The 23,935-nt window shown below is 43.2% G+C and overlaps 2 protein-coding genes across 3 annotated transcripts in view; one reads left to right on the top strand and one right to left on the bottom strand.

The window, feature by feature from the left end:
* Positions 1-13,178, bottom strand: part of vwf (von Willebrand factor) — a 42,131-nt gene extending 28,953 nt beyond the window's left edge. Inside the window, exons 1-19 of the mRNA XM_083762707.1 lie at positions 12,995-13,178; positions 11,239-11,290; positions 10,712-10,858; positions 9,891-9,993; positions 9,155-9,363; positions 8,333-8,454; positions 5,907-6,126; positions 5,460-5,582; positions 5,245-5,356; positions 4,670-4,716; positions 4,440-4,576; positions 4,177-4,315; positions 3,704-3,804; positions 3,431-3,623; positions 2,572-2,787; positions 1,949-2,213; positions 1,153-1,247; positions 583-734; positions 22-125 (exon numbers count right to left, since the gene is read on the bottom strand). Of these exons, the coding sequence (XP_083618833.1) occupies positions 22-125; positions 583-734; positions 1,153-1,247; positions 1,949-2,213; positions 2,572-2,787; positions 3,431-3,623; positions 3,704-3,804; positions 4,177-4,315; positions 4,440-4,576; positions 4,670-4,716; positions 5,245-5,356; positions 5,460-5,582; positions 5,907-6,126; positions 8,333-8,454; positions 9,155-9,363; positions 9,891-9,993; positions 10,712-10,858; positions 11,239-11,290; positions 12,995-13,000 (2,543 nt within the window). The 5' untranslated portion in view covers positions 13,001-13,178. The remainder of the gene's footprint in view (positions 1-21; positions 126-582; positions 735-1,152; positions 1,248-1,948; positions 2,214-2,571; positions 2,788-3,430; positions 3,624-3,703; positions 3,805-4,176; positions 4,316-4,439; positions 4,577-4,669; positions 4,717-5,244; positions 5,357-5,459; positions 5,583-5,906; positions 6,127-8,332; positions 8,455-9,154; positions 9,364-9,890; positions 9,994-10,711; positions 10,859-11,238; positions 11,291-12,994) is intronic.
* Positions 13,179-14,969: 1,791 nt separating this feature from the next.
* cd9a (CD9 molecule a) lies at positions 14,970-23,833 on the top strand. 2 transcript variants are annotated; one of them, XM_083762668.1, is made up of 8 exons: positions 14,970-15,184; positions 19,510-19,612; positions 19,792-19,889; positions 21,112-21,186; positions 21,301-21,423; positions 21,836-21,925; positions 22,445-22,528; positions 22,891-23,833. In XM_083762668.1, the coding sequence occupies exons 1-8, from the start codon at positions 15,116-15,118 to the stop codon at positions 22,954-22,956; spliced, it is 708 nt and encodes a 235-aa protein (XP_083618794.1). In that variant the 5' UTR covers positions 14,970-15,115; the 3' UTR covers positions 22,957-23,833. The 2 variants fall into 2 exon arrangements, with proteins under 2 accessions (XP_083618794.1, XP_083618795.1); XM_083762669.1 differs by lacking the exon at positions 14,970-15,184 and adding an exon at positions 17,109-17,277.
* The last annotated feature ends 102 nt before the right edge of the window (positions 23,834-23,935 follow it).

Genomic DNA, 23,935 nt, shown 5'->3' with positions numbered 1-23,935 from the left:
GGCAGGCTGTCCTTTTTTTACCAGGTGTTGCAATCCATGGAGACGCTCTGTCCTGCAGCATAGGGCCGGTTGTTATGGTAACAGGGACACTGTGCGGGCTCGATGCACTCTCTCCGGTGGCGCACCTGAAATCAATCATGCGATCATTCAGGGAACGAGAGGTCTCTGGCACACAGCTAAACGTAAACTTGCAATGCATGACCTCTGATATACACACTTCCTTTTCTCCTTTCCCCTTCAAAATGTTTTCATTATAGTCATTATGCCAATTCCCTAATTTTCCCTCATACACATGGAATTGCTTGCGCTTCTTTTCACCTGACAGTGAGGCGCTTCACTGGGAGCACACTGTATGCATCAAAACACCATATATTCCTCACCTCACCTTCTACAGTAACTACAGTAGGTGGCCCTTGACCAAGCTACAGGAGTCGCTAGTGCAGCGACAAAGGGCTCCCTCCGTGTGTGTGTGTGTGTGTGTGTGTGTGTGTTTAGTTTTTTTTGTTTTTATCCTTACATAGTAATAAATATATGATTTTGAAAATAAGTTATTTATATTGCATGAAATAAATGAGGTATTACAGTGCCATTGGGACAGAGGCAACCGGGGATGCAGGCCTGACTGAGGCAGGGTAGGTCCAAGTTCTGGCAGGTTCTAGCGCACTCCAAGCCCTTCTCTCCTGCCTCACACTCCACCCGTGTCAGTGGTGGGGGACAGGGGGCTGACCGCCGATCTGTGGAAGAACAATACGTGTACCGTACACAGAAAAACGGATGCTAAGTTCAGATAGAACAGTGGTAAGACCACTGTGTGGGAGACCTGGGTTCAAATCCCGGATAGGACAGTTAATGAGTGTGAACACTAATATGTTAAGCACATTTAAAAAAGTTGATGTAACAGCTTTCAGACTGCATGTCATTTGGGAATGTTATTGCTTTTGTACTTCAGATCAGAGCTTCTTGCATTTCTTCTTGTTATGGATTGCAGTAGTAATTTATATGTAGAGCATTTAGGTCAGAGATATGACAAATTCGTGAAGATTACTGACACATTTACCAGATGTCCACTATACTATAGTATACAATATTACATTATATAACATTCAAAACTCAATAACAGAGACATAATGTATCTCAGCAAATATACGGTACCTCTGGATGGTGCGATGACTGCATCGTCATAGAAGTCAGACATCATATCTCCAGTGTCACCGGCACTACAGTGCATGGCACCATTCTCACAGTAGCTACACACAAACACACCATTAAAAGTCCATAGACTTGGCTGCCATTTGATTTACACATTACGCCTAAGTGCTCTAAACAGACATTAAAAAGTCCATAGACTTGGCTGCCATATGATGTAATTTTCAAAAGCCATGCATCAAAAAGCACTAACATAATACATGGTGATTATGCTTTCATACAATATGTACTGTATATGAACTACTAGTAAGTACATTTATGGTTATGAACTGTGTACAATCCAGCAACTGATTCTACACAGGGAGAAATATTTCATATTAGTGTACAGTTTGGACAATGATGATGACAAACTTGTCATGGAATGTCTGTTGACAGACTACGTAAAAACAGCCATTTTGGAATGTGAGATCGGACATTTTGTTTAAAGCTTAAAAAAGTAGAAGAGTGATTCTCAAACTTTTTCATTAAGAATGCCCAAACTAATGTGTATTTCATTCTAAATTATACACGTATAAAAAGATTTAAATTCTCAAATAAACATGAGAAATTGCATCTGAGCCAGTCTTGCATCTTTTATTTTGGAGTGCCGCTTTTTCCACTTAGTTGGTTTTTGAGGTAAGTTACCAGTCTCATGACATATGTTTCGCACTTACCCACACATCAACAAACATCACGCACGCGCGCGCACACACACACACACCCTCACACACACACACACACACACACACACACACACACTGACCAGATGCTGCTGTGGTCGGCGTAGACGTCACTGGGCTGGTAGAGCTGTCCGTCATGCAGGCAGGTGCAGCGGTCAGCGGTCACACACTCTCCAGAGTCACTCAGGTACTGTCCACCGGGGCAGAAACAGCCCTCCTCACACCCCCTCTCCCTCTCCCTCTCCCTCTCCCCGAGGCAGCCTGCTTCAGCCCCGGACAGAGAGCCACACGTCCGCTCACACACGCTGCCGCAGGCCTCGTACACCTGGCCGCCAGTGCATTTCATTTCTGCCGTTAGTGGTGGAATAGAATAGAATAGAATAAACTTTATTTGCCATTTGCACGAATGCATATGGGAAATCGTGAAGCTCAGCTCCCAGGTTCAGCATTTAATAAGACAGAAAATACAGACAAGACAGAAAGATACAACTGCAAACAATACTACATATATCCTACAATACTAAAAAGACAAATGAAAGATATAGGTACTTCATATTCAGTGGCGGCCCATATGTTTCAATCGTTTCAATTGAAACGTGTGTGTGTGTGTGTGTGTGTGTGTGTGTGTGTGTGTGTGTGTTCACACTTCACATTCACACATCTCTCCACGAGCACATGATGTGACTGTTCTCATTCTTGGGTTTACCACAGAGCGAGGGGGACCTCCAGTTGAGCAGGACTCCTCTGGCGGAGCAGGCGGCGGCGTAGGCCGACAGAGCGGAACAGACGCACTCCTCGCCGTCCACGCAGGCACACGCGTCGTAGCGGCAGAAGCTCTGGAAAGGAGCCGGGTTCACCAGGAAGTGGCACGGGCTGAATGCGTCCGACAATATCACCGAACACGCCTCCTCCGCAAAACGCACTAAAGCATGACGAGGATACAATGATGTGGTACACGGTCAGGATGGGTGTTGATGATCTGCGTGGACAATGATACATTACAAGGGCAATGCGTCTGCAAAGACATAAGCATGAATCCGTATATGAGGTTATTACTAGGATAATGGTTACGCTTCGACATAGTGGTGAATGTGGTGAATTAAAGTTGTCAATGGCAATAAATATAATTTCAGCAAAGCATATACTAAATGGGGGAAACAAGAATGTGTTTTGTATTTTATTCTGTTGATGATGTATTCAATATGATGGATATACACTGAGACATATATTAAAGACTATCAAATGATGAATGGGTGACAGTTCTGGAGGATGTATTGTCTACTCTACACATTGTATTAAGGTCTGAGGAACAGCTTCGGCTCAAAACGTTACCATTTAAGAGTAAAGACATAACTGTATCTGGGAGCTGAAAATGGTGTTCGGGCTCTTTTTATTCTTGATCTATCGCTGTTTTTGATCCGGCACCCTTGGCTTATATATATGCATCTGCGTGTCTTTTTGGCAGTTTTTCAGCCTTTTCTGCCACAGCAAAATATGTTATAACAGAGTGTTGCACTGTGTGCTGTGCATGCATGCATGTGTAATGAATATATGTGTGTCAGTACCTCTCTTGGGATTGAGTGCACATGGGTCAGCCTCAGGTCTGTGGGTGGAGTCACAGTCTCCGTTGATCCTCCAGGACTGGCCGAAAGAATGAGGCTGGGCCTCGACCAGTCCAGCGGAGAGGAAGTCATCGCCTTGGTTACCATTGTAGTTACCACAGAGACCACATGTCTGCCCTGCCCATGTTGGTCCCAGCTGGAGAAGGCGACAACATATTAAGGTTACCAAGGTTTCATGCGTCAAACATAATTTCCGACAATGTAAACTTGTTCTACCTTTAAGAGCGCCCGACCCCGTCCATCCCAGTCCAGACGAAGGTCACTTCCAAACTTCACACTCACGGACGACTGGACCGAACTCTGAATGTGTAGATTACCTGTAAATGAAATTGCACACATGGAAGAAAGATAGACCAATGTACTAATCCCAATGCAACCTGGGAAACATTCACAAGATTCCTCATTTAGTGCTGCTGTAAGTTTAAAAAAATGCACTATGGAAAGGCCACTGTATTTATATTTCTCTTGTATGTCCTCCCTGTGCCCGTTCTCCTACTACATGAATAGTCAGCTGAACACTGGTTGGCTCGAACTCGCCGATTCCGTTTTTGAAGCTGGCTCCCGGCTACTTGATGTGACTACAGCTGAAAATATCAATAACCCTCAACCCTCTGGTGCCCTTGCATAGGGTCTTTGGCCTTAAATCCTATGACATTAGCATGGGGGTCTGGGGGTTCCTATGACATTACCGTGCAGCATGGGGGTCTGGATGTTCATGCCGTTGACAGAGACCAGGCCTCCATGCTTCAGCTTCACTGTCATGTTGTCCAGTGAGGGCAGGGTGAGAGTCACTGAGCGGGTGCACACCGCATCCCGGTCATCTGCACACTGAAGCACAGTACAAACTGTGAAAATCCCGATCGTATTGAGACTCTTGTGAAAACACAGATAGAGAGACACGAACGGTACTGTGCATCTGCATTATAACTGTATGTCGGCATACATGCAATACCTGTACAGTCTCAATGATGACAGAAAACTGCCCATTAGTACAGTCTCTGGCCAGCAGGTACTGACACTGGCCGGTGAAGGTGAAGAACTTGTTATCGAACGTCTTGAAGTGAGACTGACCCATCACCAAGCACTCTCCTACAACACAAATGGAGTAGGTTGAATCCACAATGTCCGAACAAAATGACTGAATAATGAGAAACAATCAGTCAGTGAAAACATCCTACTCACCAGGGCAGCCTTCATTGGTGCATTCCCAGGAGCCGTGGCGGCATATGCTTTTTAGATAACAGAGACTCTGCTTAGTTAGTTATTGAAAATGTCTTATGAACTGTAGACTATGCATGATTATTAGTGATGAACAATATTATCAGTAGCATATCAATATCGGCTGATATTTCATTAAAAATGCAATATCTGCATCTAAATAATATCCAAATAATTCTGATATCTTTTCACCAATATTTTTTTGCCGATATTGACTGATATATCATTAAAAATGCAATATGTGCATCGAACCGATAATTCGGATACCTTTTCACCAATATTCTTTTGCCGATATTGACTGATATTTCACATATTGACCGATATTTCAACAATATTGACACAATAATAATGTGGCCGTTTCAAAATGAAAACCAAAGAAATCCGCAATGAGCTAAAAATAAATATAATAAATAATATATTGGTATCGGCCGGTTTGACCCTGCATATTATCAATACCGATATGAGTCAAAAGTTCAATATTGTGAATGATTACGTACAGTATACATGCGTGACAAACAAGAGTGTGCTCTCTCACTCACCAGGAGTTACAGTCCTGAGAGATGGAGGATCCTGGAGGGAAGTGTCTGCCCATGTGCGCACAGGAACACTGGGAAACTTCCACGCAGTGGTCTCCGTCCAGTACCTTCCCCACTGACACACAGACACATGTATACTGTTATTTGACATGTTTGGAGACGAGGAAACAGACATGGATGCAACGGATGGAGAATAACAGTGTAAAGGGGCGTATTACCGGGGCATGTGCAGCCGTCGACACACTCTTCCTTACACACCTCCTGGATGTTGAGACTCTGGCAGGTGGTAGAGCATGACTGGCTGCATTCCTTGTACTCCATCCCAATTGGACACTTGGGGGCTGTGGACAGACGCATAGACACACATGGGCATTTGGGTCAGAGTGATAACAGTCTCAATCGGGAGCCCTATTAGACACTTGCATAGTACAATCCTGTGGTTCATTTAACACTAAAGAGTGAACAAATGTACACACTCTTCATAGATAAATTAAAAAAATGTATTGTGCGTGGACAGACAGACAGACAGATACACATACACCAGCATACGCACACACACACATGCAGGCATACGTGCAGGCCCGCACGGTGCACGCACGCACGCACGCACAAGCATTATTTTGACCCATGGCCTTAATGGCTTGTCAACACATTGTCTGACTTACAGCACTGGCTCTCCTCCGGCCAGCCTTTTAGAAGTGCCCCGTGGGCGTGACATGTCCGTGCATACTCCAATAGGACGGCACAGTGGCAGTCATGCCCCGCCCTATGGCCACAGTGACACATCTCTTCCTCACACAGAGCCTGGAAGGCCTCGGGAGAGACCAGGTGGGCACAGTGCAGAAACGCACTGGAGGTCCGCAGGACACCACAGCTGGTCAGCTCCTGAACACACACCATACATTCATAGACACACACACACACACACACACACACACACACACACACACACACACACACACACACACACACACACACACACACACACACACACACACACACACACACACACACACACACACAGATACATTCATAATTGTTTAGAAGAAATATGATTGAATGCCACTTTCATAACATTGTTATTGCTATTATTTCATCACTCCCATAGCCTGAAAGTTGACAGGAATCTATTCTCCTCAGTCCAAATCAATTCTCACACAGTCACTCTTGGAGATATATCGCATGTAAAACCCCAAATGTATTATTAACATTCATCATTGTGATGGGTCCTGTGGCCTTTTACAAACTTATTGGAGTTTTACTATCAGTTTTCCGCCATCGATGCCCAGTGATATAGTGTAGGGTTCACACAAACCTTGCGAATGTGTGAATCAATAGAATCACAAATGAGGAACGACATACAGAAGGGACTTACCAGCCTTGAGACAGCTGCAGTATTTGTGGAAGCAGATAAAAACAAGAAACACAACTACAATCAGTGTCTATGCCAAAAAAAAAGAAAAAGAAAATATGCATGGGCACAAGCTAGCCTCTGTGGACACAGAAACAGCTAAAATACTATGAGATTCAGTAAATCACAATGGATGTCTTTGTGACCTTTATCATGACATCTGTGTACTTTACAAAAGAGGGATTATTCCATTTACAATCAAGAATTAGTTTCCTGTTGTTAAAACTTCCACCCAGATGTTTAATTGTTTTGTAAATTCAAGAGTGTGCAAATGCAACATTTGTCCAATCTCAACCTAACCTCCCACGGGGCAGCACACCTAAACCTAACCTTAACCCATGTTTAACCAATGACTAGTCTAAACTAAGTATGCACCCCCTAAATTATCACTCAGGACTTAAAGGTGTCATGGTCACGTCCTGAGCCCCTCCGTTTGGCCATGATTTTCCTCTGTCTCTCCCAAGTCCTGCTCCTCTAACTCTGATTGCCCTGAGTGCCATCACCTGTGGGGACCAGCTGAACCAGGTTGGGTGATGAGCTCCAGTGACTATTTAAAGGTATATTCAGTGATTTCACTTAATTCAAATATCACTTATTTTTTTGTTTTGTTGTGATAATCCTCTCTACTATAGAGTGTGCTGACCATATAAGGAGTTCCTCCCTGTCCCCAGTTAACCCCTGGGGGTCAAAAAACCTTAGGTTTCGTTTTTGGCTCTCTATCCTGATTGGATGAAAGGCTTAGGTCCCAGCCAAAAACGAAACCTAAGGTTTTTTGAGTGAAATCACTGAATATACCTTTAAACTCTGCCTTGTGTTTGTTCAGTGCTGGATCTTAAGTTAGTGTCAGGTTTTATGTTCAGTGTATGTCCTTCTGTTATCCTATGTCATTTCCCAAGTAAAGTCAAGTTTATGTGATCTTCTTGTCCTGCCTTTGTTTGAGACTTTGAGTTTCATTTTTATAGTGAAATGTCCCTTTAAGATTGCAGCCTTGTTTAGTTGATGAAGGCCCTTTGATAGGCTGAAGAATGAACCGATGCAGACAAGGAGAGTGTCAGGGTCTCTTTAGGCTGAAGAATGAACCGATGCAGACAAGGAGAGTGTCAGGGTCTCTTGCCTCCTTATTATAAACGCTGACAAAACGACAGAGAGACTAAAGGGGAATGATTGTCACACTTTGTTTGACAGCTACTGGGACGGTGGACCCCCAGAAGAGAATATTTGTTAAAAGAAAATCTAAATTATTCCAAATTTACCCAAATATGTTTAATATTTTTCGAATATTTTCAAAAATAGCAGATGTACAAGCTCACAGTGTGGCGCTATGTGAGGCGCTGTGACTGTGAGCTTTCCCAGTTTGAAAGGGAAATACAGCTCAGACCTCATGTTTTTAATAGAAGGATTTCCAGCCTGGAAAATGTCCCCACACAGTAATGACCGCCCTGCTGGCAGTGTTTGTCATTATTTGTGATTCTTCATTTAAGTGGAGTACAATGTTTCATGAATCACCTGTAGGATGACATGACAGCAAGACACTAATCTAATTGATGAGCTGACCATAACAACGCAGACATCCGGCCTTGCATACACACACTACGTACGCACGCACGCATACACACATGCATGCAAAGTACACGCACTACACACTACACACCCACACAAGACAATGATTGGCCCTCTCACCGCTGAGGTATCTTTTGTGCTGTTACAAGTCTGGCTGGCAGGGCTGACACGTCGACAGGATTGACCAGCTCCTTTCATCACCCATGAATTTGCAAAGTCATAACTGTCCTCTGTCTGGAAACCTGAAATAAAAATAAAATGTACACAGGCAAAAACAACCTCAAATTGACAGATTACTGACTTTCTTAATGTGACCCTGACCTTTCCACCTTTCTCTTGCTAACTTTCTCCTCGTTATCTTTTCCTGTTATGGGTCGCAACTCTTCCTGCTGGTGAGTGCTGGTGACTCAGATTGTTTCCTAAATTCCAGTAATTACGCATTTACGCACTTAGACTTTCTTTTCATCCCTCTCACCCACACAAACACTGCACACTCACACGGCTTCATGCAGAGCTCAACCATTGCCAGATTTTGGGATCCGATGCCGACACCGATTTTGGAGAGTCCTAGACCATTGATACATTTTAAATTAAATTAAATATTAAATATGGATTGTATATTGCTTTATTTTGATGTTTATAGGGTAGGCATTTATAAGCTTTCAGCTTCAGCCTATTCCTTTTGATCACCTCCAGTTCCTTTTTTTGTTATGTAACCATGTGTTAACAACTAAGCTGTTTTGTAACTGTGAAGATGATCAAATAAACTAAACTAAACTAAACTAAAACATTTTAAATTTATAATTGCTGATACCGATGTCATCAAAGAAGTCTATATATACAGTAAGTGGCCCTCAGCTAAAGTAAACCCATATATCAGTCTGGCTCTAGCAGAGTCACACACTTGTATACATATCCCTCCCCTTATTATATAGTATATACCCTCTTGAGCAGTATAATCATCGTTGGGAACAGAGTTGAAGTTGCCACACAGCCCACAGGTGCGGTTGTTATGGCGTTCGCTCAGCGTCACAGCGATGTTGGCAGCGTTGTCGATGGTAACGGTGAAGCCGAACTCCTCACTCCACAGCTTATAGAAGCCCAGCTCCTGGCCCGCAAACACGGCGTGAGACGCATAGGGCAGGGAGAGCCTACACACAGACAAACGCAAACACTAGAATAGGCACACAGAAACAGAATAACTCTTCCAATTTATGGGCCCCTTCCCTACTTCCTTCACAGGTGTTGGCTCTGTTCCATTTAGTGCTAAAACGTTTTTAATTTCAAGGACCCTCATAACTCTGAGAGTGTACAAGTGGAAGTGGAACCAAGTGGACCCACAATAGCAGCAACCTGACTCTGTTTGACCAGAATTGTACAGAGACTTCATTACTACCATTGGTAGCCCAAGTTATTTCCAAAATGTCGTGTGTGCATAGAGCCTATATTTCCCAATCCCCTGCACCAGTGAGTTGTGTGTGGCATTTTTTGCTCAACAAGGATGAGTTAATCCACTGATTTCACAGCACATTTTTATCCAATAACGTTCCTGTGTTCTATGTAAAGTCCTCCTGTATCCATTTGTAACTCTGAGAGTGTACAGATGTAAGGGAAAGGGGAACATTTTGGCTACATCATTCTGTACACCCTCAGAGTCAACACTGAAGACTTTACGTACCTCTTTCCTCCTTGTGAGAGACGTCCGTCCACAGACAGGTGCAGCTCAAAGACGTCCCTCAGAAACAGAGTGACGCCGCTCCTCCTCCCATGGGCAAAGTCACCTGCAAACATACAGCACACACAGTCAGACAGACACATCACAGATACGGGCATACAGCCTGACACAGATTGTTGGAAAGGCCAAACCATATATTAGGCTGCCTTGCCAACAGGCATGCGCAGAGGGCCATTGATTGGACTGATTGAGACTGCATTACAGACACCTGTGCTGTTAATCATAATTTAGTAGGTTCACCTTGCTCTGCAGAGAGTTCAGTTTTCAGTTTGTGTTTGACAGAGCAACACCTCCTTTTGACTGTGCGTCAATGACGATATGTAAGTGTATTTTGTCCATGTTATCACAGTAGGCTTACATGTAACAGTTTGATGGTCAACCTAAGTTTGCTGTTACTATTTATTGTTTGTTTGATAACTTTGTGAAACTATGGATGTTTATGGCAAGGTCAAACACAAACACAGTCAGACAGACAGACAGACAGACAGACAGACAGTCAGACAGACAGACAGACAGACAGACAGACAGACAGACAGACAGACAGACAGACAGACAGACAGAGACACCATCAGACAGACAGAGACACCATCAGACACAGAGACAAACACAGTCAGATATAAATACAGTATTTACCATAGTGAACTTCATAATGCAGACAGCAAGCACACAGGGGTGTCCAAAGACTGATGATATATACTGGGGCAAATGACTGCCCTCTTATTGTGGCATTATGACATTCATGAATTGAACTACTGTACACTCACCCAATAGGGTAAAGGAGCGGTGCTGACAGTCTCCAGCCAATAAGTAGCTGCAGTCCCCAGGAAACTCGTACAAAACGCCGTCAAATGTATGAACGTGGTGTCGCCCGAACAGACTGCATCTGCCCGTCGTGCCCGCCACCACACAAGCTACACAGACCGCGCACGCACGCACACACACACACACGCACGCACGCACGCACACGCACACACAAAAACACAATTGTTCTGTTTGAAACAGGTCTACAGTGGCAAGAATAACACAAAGAGCATGTGCATACGAGCTCTTAATGCATCGCCTCATTTGTTTTGCTCGTACGACGAAGTATCAATAATACTAGGGCTAAAGTGGGTAATCAGACTACTCAATTTAGTCGACTACACAAAATCAATTAGAATTGTTTGTTTTAAATCGTTGAGGTATACAGTATGTAAAAAAAAAACGCTTCTCGATTATTCGACTAATTGGAAAAGTAATCGAGAAAATAATCGTTAATTGTACCCCTATGTTGAGGATATGTTCAACTCACCTATAAGATGCAGCAGAACCCATAGTTCTCTCCAACATCGCAGATTACACATCTGAAACTCACACACACACACACACACACACACACACACACACACACACACACACACACACACACACACACACACACACACACACACATTTTGTCATCAATTTCACCATCAATATCAACTGAGATGATGAGGACCCTCTCTAAAACCAGATGCTGCATCTCAAGGGGCTTATCCTCTAAATACATTTCTAATAGAATGTTTGGCTATGTTCTCCTATAAAGTATCCAGTTCCCTTGGCTATGTTCTCCTATAAAGTATCCAGTTCCCTTGGCTATGTTCTCCTATAAAGTATCCAGTTCCCTTGGCGTTCTCCTATAAAGTATCCAGTTCCCTTGGCTATGTTCTCCTAAAGTATCCAGTTCCCTTGGCTATGTTCTCCTAAAGTATCCAGTTCCCTTGGCTATGTTCTCCTATAAAGTATCCAGTTCCCTTGGCTATGTTCTCCTATAAAGTATCCAGTTCCCTTGGCTATGTTCTCCTATAAAGTATCCAGTTCCCTTGGCTATGTTCTCCTAAAGTATCCAGTTCCCTTGGCTATGTTCTCCTATAAAGTATCCAGTTCCCTTGGCTATGTTCTCCTAAAGTATCCAGTTCCCTTGGCTATGTTCTCCTATAAAGTATCCAGTTCCCTTGGCTATGTTCTCCTATAAAGTATCCAGTTCCCTTGGCTATGTTCTCCTAAAGTATCCAGTTCCCTTGGCTATGTTCTCCTAAAGTATCCAGTTCCCTTGGCTATGTTCTCCTAAAGTATCCAGTTCCCTTGGCTATGTTCTCCTATAAAGTATCCAGTTCCCTTGGCTATGTTCTCCTATAAAGTATCCAGTTCCCTTGGCTATGTTCTCCTATAAAGTATCCAGTTCCCTTGGCTATGTTCTCCTATAAAGTATCCAGTTCCCTTGGCTATGTTCTCCTATAAAGTATCCAGTTCCCTTGGCGTTCTCCTATAAAGTATCCAGTTCCCTTGGCTATGTTCTCCTATAAAGTATCCAGTTCCCTTGGCTATGTTCTCCTATAAAGTATCCAGTTCCCTTGGCTATGTTCTCCTATAAAGTATCCAGTTCCCTTGGCTATGTTCTCCTATAAAGTATCCAGTTCCCTTGGCTATGTTCTCCTATAAAGTATCCAGTTCCCTTGGCTATGTTCTCCTAAAGTATCCAGTTCCCTTGGCTATGTTCTCCTATAAAGTATCCAGTTCCCTTGGCTATGTTCTCCTAAAGTATCCAGTTCCCTTGGCTATGTTCTCCTATAAAGTATCCAGTTCCCTTGGCTATGTTCTCCTATAAAGTATCCAGTTCCCTTGGCTATGTTCTCCTAAAGTATCCAGTTCCCTTGGCTATGTTCTCCTAAAGTATCCAGTTCCCTTGGCTATGTTCTCCTAAAGTATCCAGTTCCCTTGGCTATGTTCTCCTATAAAGTATCCAGTTCCCTTGGCTATGTTCTCCTATAAAGTATCCAGTTCCCTTGGCTATGTTCTCCTATAAAGTATCCAGTTCCCTTGGCTATGTTCTCCTATAAAGTATCCAGTTCCCTTGGCTATGTTCTCCTATAAAGTATCCAGTTCCCTTGGCTATGTTCTCCTATAAAGTATCCAGTTCCCTTGGCTATGTTCTCCTATAAAGTATCCAGTTCCCTTGGCTATGTTCTCCTATAAAGTATCCAGTTCCCTTGGCGTTCTCCTATAAAGTATCCAGTTCCCTTGCGTACCTCCATGTCGGCGTCAAAACGTGGCCTATCCTAAAGCAAATATAGAATCCAAATTGGGGAATGTCAAATCCACAGGTTGCACGGTTCAAAGTGTGCACACTCTAGGCATCCTGAGCACACAGTGAGCACTCTTCCATTAATTCTCGCTTCAACAAGGAATCAGGAGAAAAGGTGCAACATTTATAAGCACACACATAGAGACTGGTAGCACAGAGGAAGCTCTGATTTATAGCAAAGGAAATAACCCCCCCCCACTCACTAATACCCCCTAACACACGCACACACACACACACACACACACACACACACACACACACACACACACACACACACACACACACACACACACACATACACTCGATGCCAGGTTAAACAGGGAGGGAGAATATTATGATGACCAATACTCTGTGTATGCCAAACACTGCACCCTCCCCTACACCCCCCATAACCACCACCACCAAAACACCCCCTGAAGGACAATGCCAGGATGTGCCCGCTGATTGCCTGGCTGACAGACTGGTTGATTGTTACGCATGTGTATCGTTGCCAACTCAAACATCTCTTGAGTGGGATGAAACACAACCACACTCACTGGAGATAACCCATGCAATCACGCTGCAACACTGGTACCAAACACAAACACGTGAGTCACATGCACAAATAACACGCACACACATGCACGCACGCACGCATGCACACACACACACACACACACACACACACACACACACACACACACACACACACACACACACACACACACACACACACACACACACACACACAAGGAATCAATGATGGCAAGAGAGAAAGTGACTAAATCATAAAATAGCTTGATAACTGTCTGATAGAAGTAGACAAAACAGTGGAAATGCTGTCTTTCTGCAGGCGTTCTGAGCTTTTAGATTAGCTTTTTTTGGAGTGGATTTCCTTGCCTCAGTTTACCCGGTGCCCAGTCTTCCTGGTGCCCACTCTTCTCTATAGTGCTCACACTTCTCCCCCAAAGTGCCCACATTTCTGTTGTGCCCAGTTTCCTATAGGCTATTCCATGGTAGGCTACACCACAATTGGTACAGTGACAAATACATCCAAACTGATCAAAGAAAGATATTTGTCTTGTATGTGTATAGCTCCCTGCCCCAGCCTGCAACAGCCCTGCCAATCGGGCTCAGTCAGCCCTATTGGCACGGTAGGTTGCGCGTCTGGTGAGTGGGAGCCCCAGATTCAATCCCGCTTCCGCGTAATGCTACATATGCATGGGAGAGAACAAGAGTTTATACTCCAACAAGGTTATTATAGGCAAGTACAGTTTTATGGATTGACCAATTTGTAAATTGCCCAAGCCTAGCTGACATGTGTATGTGATTGTGATTGTGATGTGTGTCCCACACACAGGCAGGCCCTCTCTCACACATATCATGTGGGAGAGCGTTCCTATGAGAGAAATAGAAAGGCGGTGGTGATGATGATATTATGTGTAGAATATGTGTGGGTGAGGTCCAAGACCCACGGCATGCTCGTGCACCGTGTTCATTCATGTATATTCAATTCCGTCCACGCGCTTTCAGGCACATTACGTCATCGCACTTCCCAGGGTGCTGGGAAACGCTGGCACTGGCAGGATATTGTTGAAGCAATGTTGCCGCATATAGCCTGTTGACCGGTCTAATACCAATTACCAAAGAGAGAGATAATTAAATATGCATAATATGATAATCCCATATACCGATGACAGATTGCCCCATGTTTAATAACAACAAAACATGTTGCATGAAAAAAGAAAGAAAGAAATTAAGAAAGAAAGAAAGAAAGTTGAATAGGGAAACGGCACCGAAGGAGAGCAAGCATGCATGATGATGGTACTGATGGTAGGCTGCTTTGCATTCTATATTTCGCTGTAGGCTACACTTGCAGCAGTGTGTTATCTTGGGACCTCAGGGGGCGGGCCGCTACTGGGCGCACTGCGCGTTGTGCGCATCACAGAGGAGAAGCAGCGCGACGGAATAAAACATCCTGCTGCATATATTCTTATTGAACGGCGCTTCTCTTTCTTCTCTTCACCTCTAGGCTATTATTATTTATTATTATAGGCACTAAACCCAGGGGGATTTCCGTGCAATCATGGCTGCGCTGTCGGGAGGAGAGACGTGCATTAAATACCTTATGTTCGCCTTCAACCTGGTGTTCTGGGTGAGTTTCAACTGAAGGACCGATGATGATTATAGCCTATATGGTCGCAAACAATGGCCATGGCCACGTTATTATTCCAGGAGGCTGGAAATATACTAGTCTATATACTGTAGCCTAATCCGATGTATGTGCGTGCGACGCGTGCGTCGCGCGTGTGTGCGTGTGTAGCAATTAAGACACTCATTGAAGTAGAGCAGGCTATCCCAAATGTAGTTATTAATTTAGTCGAGTCAGACAGACAGATATGCATGCCTGCATGGGAAGCTGGGGCTACACGCGCCGCCATTATATCAGAATAAGAGAGCACTCTCATTACATTTTGGTCGCGTTCTTCTATAGTATTTGTTTGTTTGTTTGTTTATTTATTTTTAGCCTACTTATTTATTTTTTCTCACTGGCCACGACAGGATTAGAATAGGAAATGCGTGGTGGAAACCAGCAGTCCAGCACAATAAATCCCTAGTGGACAAGTGACCCAATTCCGTCCGGCCAGTAGACTTTTAACTCCGTCTCCATGGTTTGTCACATTGTGCCCACTGCCCAGGCAGTCCCACAGCTGACTACTGTAGTGTAGTCTAATAATTCACAGGGGGTTTGTGTTGCCGTGCTATAAGGGGGGTATGGTGCAATAATAAATAGTGGCATAGGCCTACCGTAATTCGATTTCTGTTCTATCATTCTTCATTCATGTCACGTGACAGCAGGACTTACACTTACTACACTGTGTGACTGTGTCTCTGTGTGTGTGTGTGTGTGTGTGTGTGTGTGTGTGTGTGTGTGTGTTTGCGTGCGCGTGTGCGTGTCGTGTGTGGTTTGAGATGAATTTCCCAACCCAACCCATTTGTCTCTCTAATCTGTGCAGCTATACATAGAGCAGGAACCCAAGGGGGCAAATAGTTGATTACAGGGTAGACAGGGCTTTCCCACATACTGTGGTGCGTGTGTGTGTGTGTGTGTGTGTGTGTGTGTGTGTGTGTGTGTGTGTGTGTGTGTGTGTGTGTGTGTGTGTGTGTGTGTGTCTGTGTCTGTGTGTCTGTGTGTGTTTCTCTGTATCAATCACCAACCCAACATTTCACACACTAGGGCTGAACCCTGCACAGAAATAATCTTCAACTCTGTGTTAATCTAACGTGTTTAGGTTCACTTTCAACAACACACAGGGTAAAGTTCTACAGCTTCAACAACAACAAAATAATGCTTTTTGGGCAGCGACGGTCGGCTTGTGTATTATGAATACAATAGATTTAAGAACCCTTTTAAGGACGTGTGGGTGTAAATAGTAGGAAAATCTCTTTCTCTTTTCCCCTCGGCTCCACGGGGGTTGCCCCCCCTGGAGTCGTCCCTGCTTTTGGGGGAGGGGTTTGAGAGCTCCCTGATTAGATTCAGCAGGCCAACTCTATCACTCACAGTCTCTCTCACACACACACACACGCACACACACACACACACACACACACACACACACACACACACACACAGACACACCGCTCTAACTCAATTCAGCCAGTCACTCTGGTCTGTCTCACAAAGCTCCCTGTCACGTCAAAGTGCACCCAGACTCAAATGCCTAATAGTTTATGACCTGTCCTGTCTGTTAGCATGCCTGAACACGAACAGAGCCCCGGCTTGTGTTTGTGTTACACTCACACCCTGCCGGCATGAACACACACACACGCACACACACACACACACACACACACACACACACACACACAGGTAGTGACTGACAGAGTGTGGGAGGCAGGAACCACATGCACCAATAGAGATCATTATTTACAGTGCTAGGTTTCATTTCCCACATGCCACTCCCCTGTTCCTACTACCTGTATGAACAGGTGACCATATTAAGGCGTGGTGTTGCTATGGTTTCCTTTCCTTTCATGGGAAAAAAGATTCCACTGACACCATTTTGCTTTCACTTGTCGGGGAGGACAGTCGTCTGTAGTACTGTTAGTGAGGCGTGGCAAAGTGCATAGTGAGAGAGGTGCAGTGTGAGCTGATACACAGACAGACACAAAGAAGCAAGTATGGCGTTGGGGGGTGGAATCAAGTGTGTAAAATATCTCATGTTTATCTTCAACTTTTTCTTCTGGGTAGGTTTGCATTCATTCTTACCTCCGTGTGTGTGTGTGTGTGTGTGTGTGTGTGTGTGTGTGTGTGTGTGTGCGTGCGTGCGTGCGCGCGTGCACGCGTGCGTGCGTGTGTGAGAGAAAGAGAGACAGAGATAAAGAGAGTAGAGTAAAAAATACTTAATAATTAACCCTGTAGCACATCACATCACACACACACACACACACACACACACACACACACACACACTGTTTGATTCACACAAGTGGGGGCACAATTAACGTTATCATCAGTCACAGAGAAGTCTTAAAAGAGCAAAATCTTCTAACAGTCAGCCGTTATTCTCTTCAAAAGGCAGTCTGTTTAGTGTTTACTAGAACATTCTGCACAACATACCCTATTATGGTAGCATAGATCCTGCACTCACACTGCACATTTGCATACCATATCCAGATACGGTATTATACTAACAGGTTCCTTATGTACAGAAATGTACTTTACGTTGTAATATAAAGGCAAGCTGTCATGTTGTGAGCTTGCAGATCGTCTATTTTTGGCAAGTGGTACTGGCGTGCAGTGAAAAGATCAGGCTATGCTTTAGTCACCGTGAGCAATTCTTCCACTACAATAAGGCACTTAGAACAGGTTAAAATTGATTGACCTGCATGACTCTTTGCTGACCTTGTGTGTTTGTGTTGCTGTACTTGTGTGCGCACGTGTGTGCTTGCTTGTGTGTGTGTAGTTTATAAAAATGAACAGACAATGCAAATATGTCTTTGTCTAAGATTGACCCCCCCACTAAAAATAGGAGGAATATATCTTTCTCTTTTCCCTCTCAGTCACAGCGTGCTTTGTTTTCTCTGACTGTGAGGCCAGTCTCGCTCTCTAGTGTTGTCTGCCTGTTACGTCATCATCACTATCACACACTCACATGAGAGGTTAAAATGAAACCAAATTTTGATTTCATTTTACGCTCTCAAGAGTTAAACATGTGCAATACATAATTTACAAGAAGTCTATACAATTAGAGAAAGTAGAAGAATTGACAAAATCAACATATTCTTTAGTTTTGGGTCTGAGAGGCTAAATTTCATCAAATGGTAGTCCGTGGCTCGAATGCAGAATAAATAATGGGCCTTGATGCAGAGTGAAGTGGTATCAAATAAATAAATAATGTCTTTGACGTGACTTGATATTTCGAGGGCCATCCTTAACTAATAGATCAAAAACGACATGGTTGCCATGATTACATCATGATTCTCCAACCACAGTGTACGTTGAACCGTTAAATTGAGCTCTGTTATGACAGTTAGGAGTTGGGGAAGTTCAGAGAAAAAATCTTTCTGTGCCCAAGGCACACCAAAGGGGCAGGGCAAGTCAAAATCTCAAAGCACACCCTAATACATATCCATGCCAAACAGCCTCTATGAGACGTGTTATCCCTCTTATATAATAGGCTACATATAATTGTTTTAGAATATTTTATAGCGATACATTGTATTAATATATTCACTGTAATTTTGTATTCCTTGATAGACTGTAGGTCTACTGTATATTTTCACTGATTCAGTCATTCAGAGATCCATGCAGTGCTGTATCTAGAGTCAGCATTTTATTTTATTTATTTATTTTTGGTTCTTCCTGTACTACTCCTGTGTTTCATTCTTGCTGCATCTTATCTTATGTTTAGAATTGAATTGTTACACATACAAGACATTTTTATCTTCTGTTTGTCTATGCAGTGTAATATACAGTTATTACAGTATATAATGTTCACTTATAATGATATGTCCAGGGGGTGTAGTAGGCCTACTTGTACTTCAAGCTATGTGTAGTTCCATCTGCCCGTCTGTCTTCTGTGTTATTGTCCTTGAATGCCAAGACGTATCCTTATCCTTATCAAGAGTGTAAATGTGAGACTATCTATGTTTGGGTTTTCAAGAGAAACGAGAAGTGCAATTAGGTCAGGTTATTGAACCATGCAGCAGACACGTTTCCCTTGTGCTTTAGGGGATTAACACAGGTGGTGTTTCTGAGGGCAGTAACACAGTTGCAAAATGGGGAAAGAGAAAAATAGAGAAATTATTAATTAGAAACGAACAAGTAGGTTTCACATGTAAAAGTGTGTGAACTTTTATTGTCACCTACAGTACAGTAGTTCTTATTGTGTTAGAAGGCTTTGTACTTGGATAAATGCCTGTGTGTTGAATAGCACTGTACTGAATTATTATTGAATATGCTTTCTTGTTTCTTAGCTTGCAGGTACAGCTGTCCTAGCTATAGGCTTGTGGCTGAGATTTGATGCAAAGACAAAAGGCCTGTTTGAAGACGATAACTCTCCCTATGTATTTTACACAGGTAAGCTGTTCAGCTTGTTCATATTTGAATAAAGACAGTCAACATTGGTCTATGAGAAGGCAAATTTCAGGCACACACGATGTGTGCAGATTATCTAACGTGTGTGTGTGTGTGTGTGTGTGTGTGTGTGTGTGTGTGTGTGTGTGTGTGTGTGTGCGCGCGCGTGTGCGTGTGTGTAGGTGTGTATATGCTTATAGGGGCTGGAGCATTGATGATGGTGGTAGGGTTCCTGGGATGTTGCGGAGCTATCCAGGAATCTCCATGTATGCTGGGACTGGTCAGTACAGGTCCTTATATATATATAATAATAATAATATAATAATTAAAAAAAGAATATAATATATATATATATATCATATTCTTTTATATATATATATATATATATATATATATATATATATATATATACACATACATATGTATATACATACACACACACACACACACACACACACACACACACACACACACACACACACCGGTATATAATGCATTATTTACAACACAACATTTCCATAGACCCAGACATCTATGTCTTGCCAGTGGCTCCATTCAACAGCTTAATTTGTACTTTATCACACAAGATAAAGAAAAGGTCTGCACACTCATAGCCATGATGCAAAACAATATTTAAAAAAAGGAAACCAATGTTTCGACATCCAAACATGTCGAAATGTTTTTTTCCTCTTTTTAAATACAGTACATTGTTGCATCGTGGCTATGTGTGTGCAGCCTTGTTCTTTATCTTTTATATTTATTTTCCAAGACCAGCAGCACATCACCAACACTGGTGTGCGCCCTTGTCACACATCCCATTGTTCAAGTGCCATATGATGAAAGTAACCAGAAACAAGACAGTCTAATAATAAACGTCACAGCTTCCATGTGGGCATCATGTCTTGATACCATGACATCATATCACTGTGATGTCATATTGATTTACAGATATGGACAAGAACTCTAGCACTGATCAACGGTTTATGATATTGTAGTCATGGACACAAACACAGACACATGCATTTAGTAGCAGAGATATAGCCTAACACTCATTATCTGAATATTCATTTCGTTTCATAATTTATTTTTAATGAGTGTGGCTAGCGATTCAGGGCTGGAGCCAGGCTAAATGAGAGATGGCATATTTCCTGATTAGGATGAGGTTGGAAAGTTCACTTACTTCATTGTATGAAGAAGTACAATGAAAAAGTGTGAACACGTTCGTATGACGTGGTGCATCTGTCTCAACCCTCCCCCTCCCCTCTAGCTCACACCGTCCCGCTCCCTTCCTAATCCTCTTGTGCTAAATCTCCTAGGAGGAGGAGTCTACGTATTTATGTGCAAGTGCAGTTAAAGGACAGCATGACATGGCATGCAGGGAAAATTCACCCATACCCAATTATCCATGAAGACACAGACGAACACTCGCCCGCACACACGTGCGCGCAAACACACAAGCACACAACATCAGGTAATTTTGAGTGTCTCTCCCCTCTGTCCAGTTCTTCTTCTTCCTGCTCATCATATTTGCTGTCGAGGTTGCTGCTGGCATCTGGGGATTCTCCAACCAAAGCAAGGTGCCCGAATACATGATCCTTTACTGATCCTTGAACAATAAATATGAGCAAAGTTACAATCTTTGCCAAAAGGTCCTATAGTAGGCATTATTGCTGATTTGTGTAACTCTGTAGATTGTGGGCGACATAACAAGGTTCTACGAGGAGACGTACAACAAATATGTCGAGGAAGTAAAAAAGGAATCGTCAGAAGAGAAAGAGAGTCTGCAGAAGACACTGCAGATGATCCAAACCGGGGTAAGCCATATTGGTCTGAGTATCATGCACCTACATGTAAGTTGTACTTCGTCGTATGCCTGTGTCACTCACAGAGACACGTCGGCATGTGGCACATTCAGAATCATTAGTCATTCTTATTTTTGAACAATGTGGTGTGACTCATCATTGACCCAAACCCAGTTAGGTTAGTTCTGATGAAAGGTGATATAAAAAACAAACATAGGAGGCACAAATGGCATTCCACAGCTTCCAAAGAAGTAGCTAATTAGTGGCTGACTGGAAAGACCAATGATTTATCCATTTTCAATCAGTTAACCTTTCGGAGAGTCTCCTAAAAGATTAACTGATGTGTGGTAATACATTTTTACTTATGTATTAAAACATGAATTGCATATTCTATGTTTACGTTGATCTGTGTGTGTGTGTACAGCTCGACTGTTGTGGGCCAACTGGAACTGTCATAGATGAAGCCAAAGACACCTGTAGCCAAAGAGGCGGGCTTGCAGAGCTCATCACTAAGGTATGACCAATCATGTCTTGTACTGTATGGTAAATGGTAAATGGTGCATTTATATAGCGCCTTTATCCAAGGCGCTTTACAGAGATTGTGCATTACATTCACCCATTCATACACCGATGGCAGCGGAAACCATGCAAGGCACCAACTAGCACATCGGGAGCAATTAGGGGTTCAGTGTCTTGCTCAAGGACACTTCGACAGTAACTCTGGGGGAGCCCGGGTTCGAACTGGCAACCTTACGGTTACCATCCAGGCACTCTACCCCTGAGCCACCGCCGCCCCCGCCCGTATGTTTTGGATGCACATGCACACTCACGTCACAGAAGTTACTGCATGCTTTGCAGACAAAACTGCACCCAACTCCTCACAGGGTTACTATGGCAACACTGCCTTTATTGAAATCAACCAAAGACTGAATGCTCACACTATAGGCAGTCTGTTATGTCATGTACCGTTAACGTATGTTCAGTGTGGGCTGTAAAGTAGAGAGTAAGAATGTACATGATGTGTCTGTTGCAGAGCTGTCCCGATGCCATTGATGAGGTGTTTGACTCCAAGCTCCACATCATCGCTGGGGTGGGCATCACCATTGGTGTGATCATGGTATGTCTTATTTAGTGCTACCTCTACAAATGTCTTCTAAATCCCAACAGTTTCCTGAGAAAAACCTATGATTCTGTCAGTGTATGTAATTGGCCGCCGACCCCCATCTGAAAATATGTTGTTCCAATGACCTCCCAGAAGCAAAGATATGAGTAAAAAACGTTCGCTGTGAAAGAATATATATTCAAAGATTTGCACATTTTTCTAAAATAGCAGATCTACAAGCTCATAACACGGCACAGAGCTAAAGTTTCAATGGCTACGTTTAAAATAATGGTAAAGTGGTTAAAAACTACGGTAACAGAGATGCGTTCCAGGTCTTAATGCAAACATATTTGGCTCTCCTTCTTCCTCTCTCCCAGATGTTCGGGATGATCTTCAGCATGCTCCTGTGCTGTGCCATCAGAAAGTCTCGGGAGGTGGTGTGAGTGAGGAGTCTGAGGACGTCGAGTCGTCGACCCACTGTCGCACATCTCTCGAGCCCGTTAATGTCGCATGATGTCATTACTAGAGTTACGTGACTGTCCACTGCCAATAGTAACACCGCTGGTTCAGGAGGGGCAACCTAAAGCGAGGCACTCCAGATATTCCTGATTGTTATACGATCATGCAGACTTCCCGTGTTAGCATGTGAAGGCTAATGATTTATAGATCAGGTATACTGTGCACTGAAGCTCAAGCCTATAACCCTTTCTGGACTAGATGCAAAATGTGGTTGATAGGCCCAACTATAGCACGGGCATCATCTGTACTTAAATGGAAATGTAACAGCAATGTGGAATTTGTGTTCGTTGATCTAAATTGGTGTTTGTGGACTCTTGATTATACAAACATTTTAATGTTTTGATGCTTAAACACATTTCTACTGAAAATACTCTGGGTCACCCACTGGCGGTGGGGAAAAAAAAGACAAGCAACCACTTCAACATAATACAGCCAATTAACCTTTATTGCTCAGTCTCGAATTAACAATTAAATCCATCCACATTGTCTGTTAGCCAATGAAATGTCAGGCCTGTGTGGTTCATTCAATGTCGAATCTGTTTCTACACTGAATTCTTCCTCCCTCACTTTATCCATGCTGAATACGCCTTCAAGTCTAAGACTCATTTTGTATGTCTTCTTTTTTGATCTATGTAATATTTCTAAGCGTAGGATTGCTTTGTATATGCAGTTTGTTTGTTGAAATGGAATGATATAACCCGGTCTATTTAATCGACTGGGTCGATTTATACTGTACACATGTCTGTTGCACAGAAACAAAGATGTAATGAAGAAAAGCCAAATAAAACACAATGTAATAACTATGGTCTGGTCTGAAAATACTGTAACCTCTGACCCCGACGACCTTTGCTGCATGTCATTCCCCATCTCTCCCCATTTCCTGTCAGTCTACTGTTTACTATC

The sequence above is a fragment of the Protomyctophum parallelum genome (genome assembly GCF_964188405.1).
Source record: "Protomyctophum parallelum genome assembly, chromosome: 4".
Lineage (NCBI taxonomy): Eukaryota > Metazoa > Chordata > Actinopteri > Myctophiformes > Myctophidae > Protomyctophum > Protomyctophum parallelum.
The sequence above is the reverse complement of the archived record's forward strand: the minus strand, read 5'-3'. Positions and strand labels throughout refer to the sequence as shown.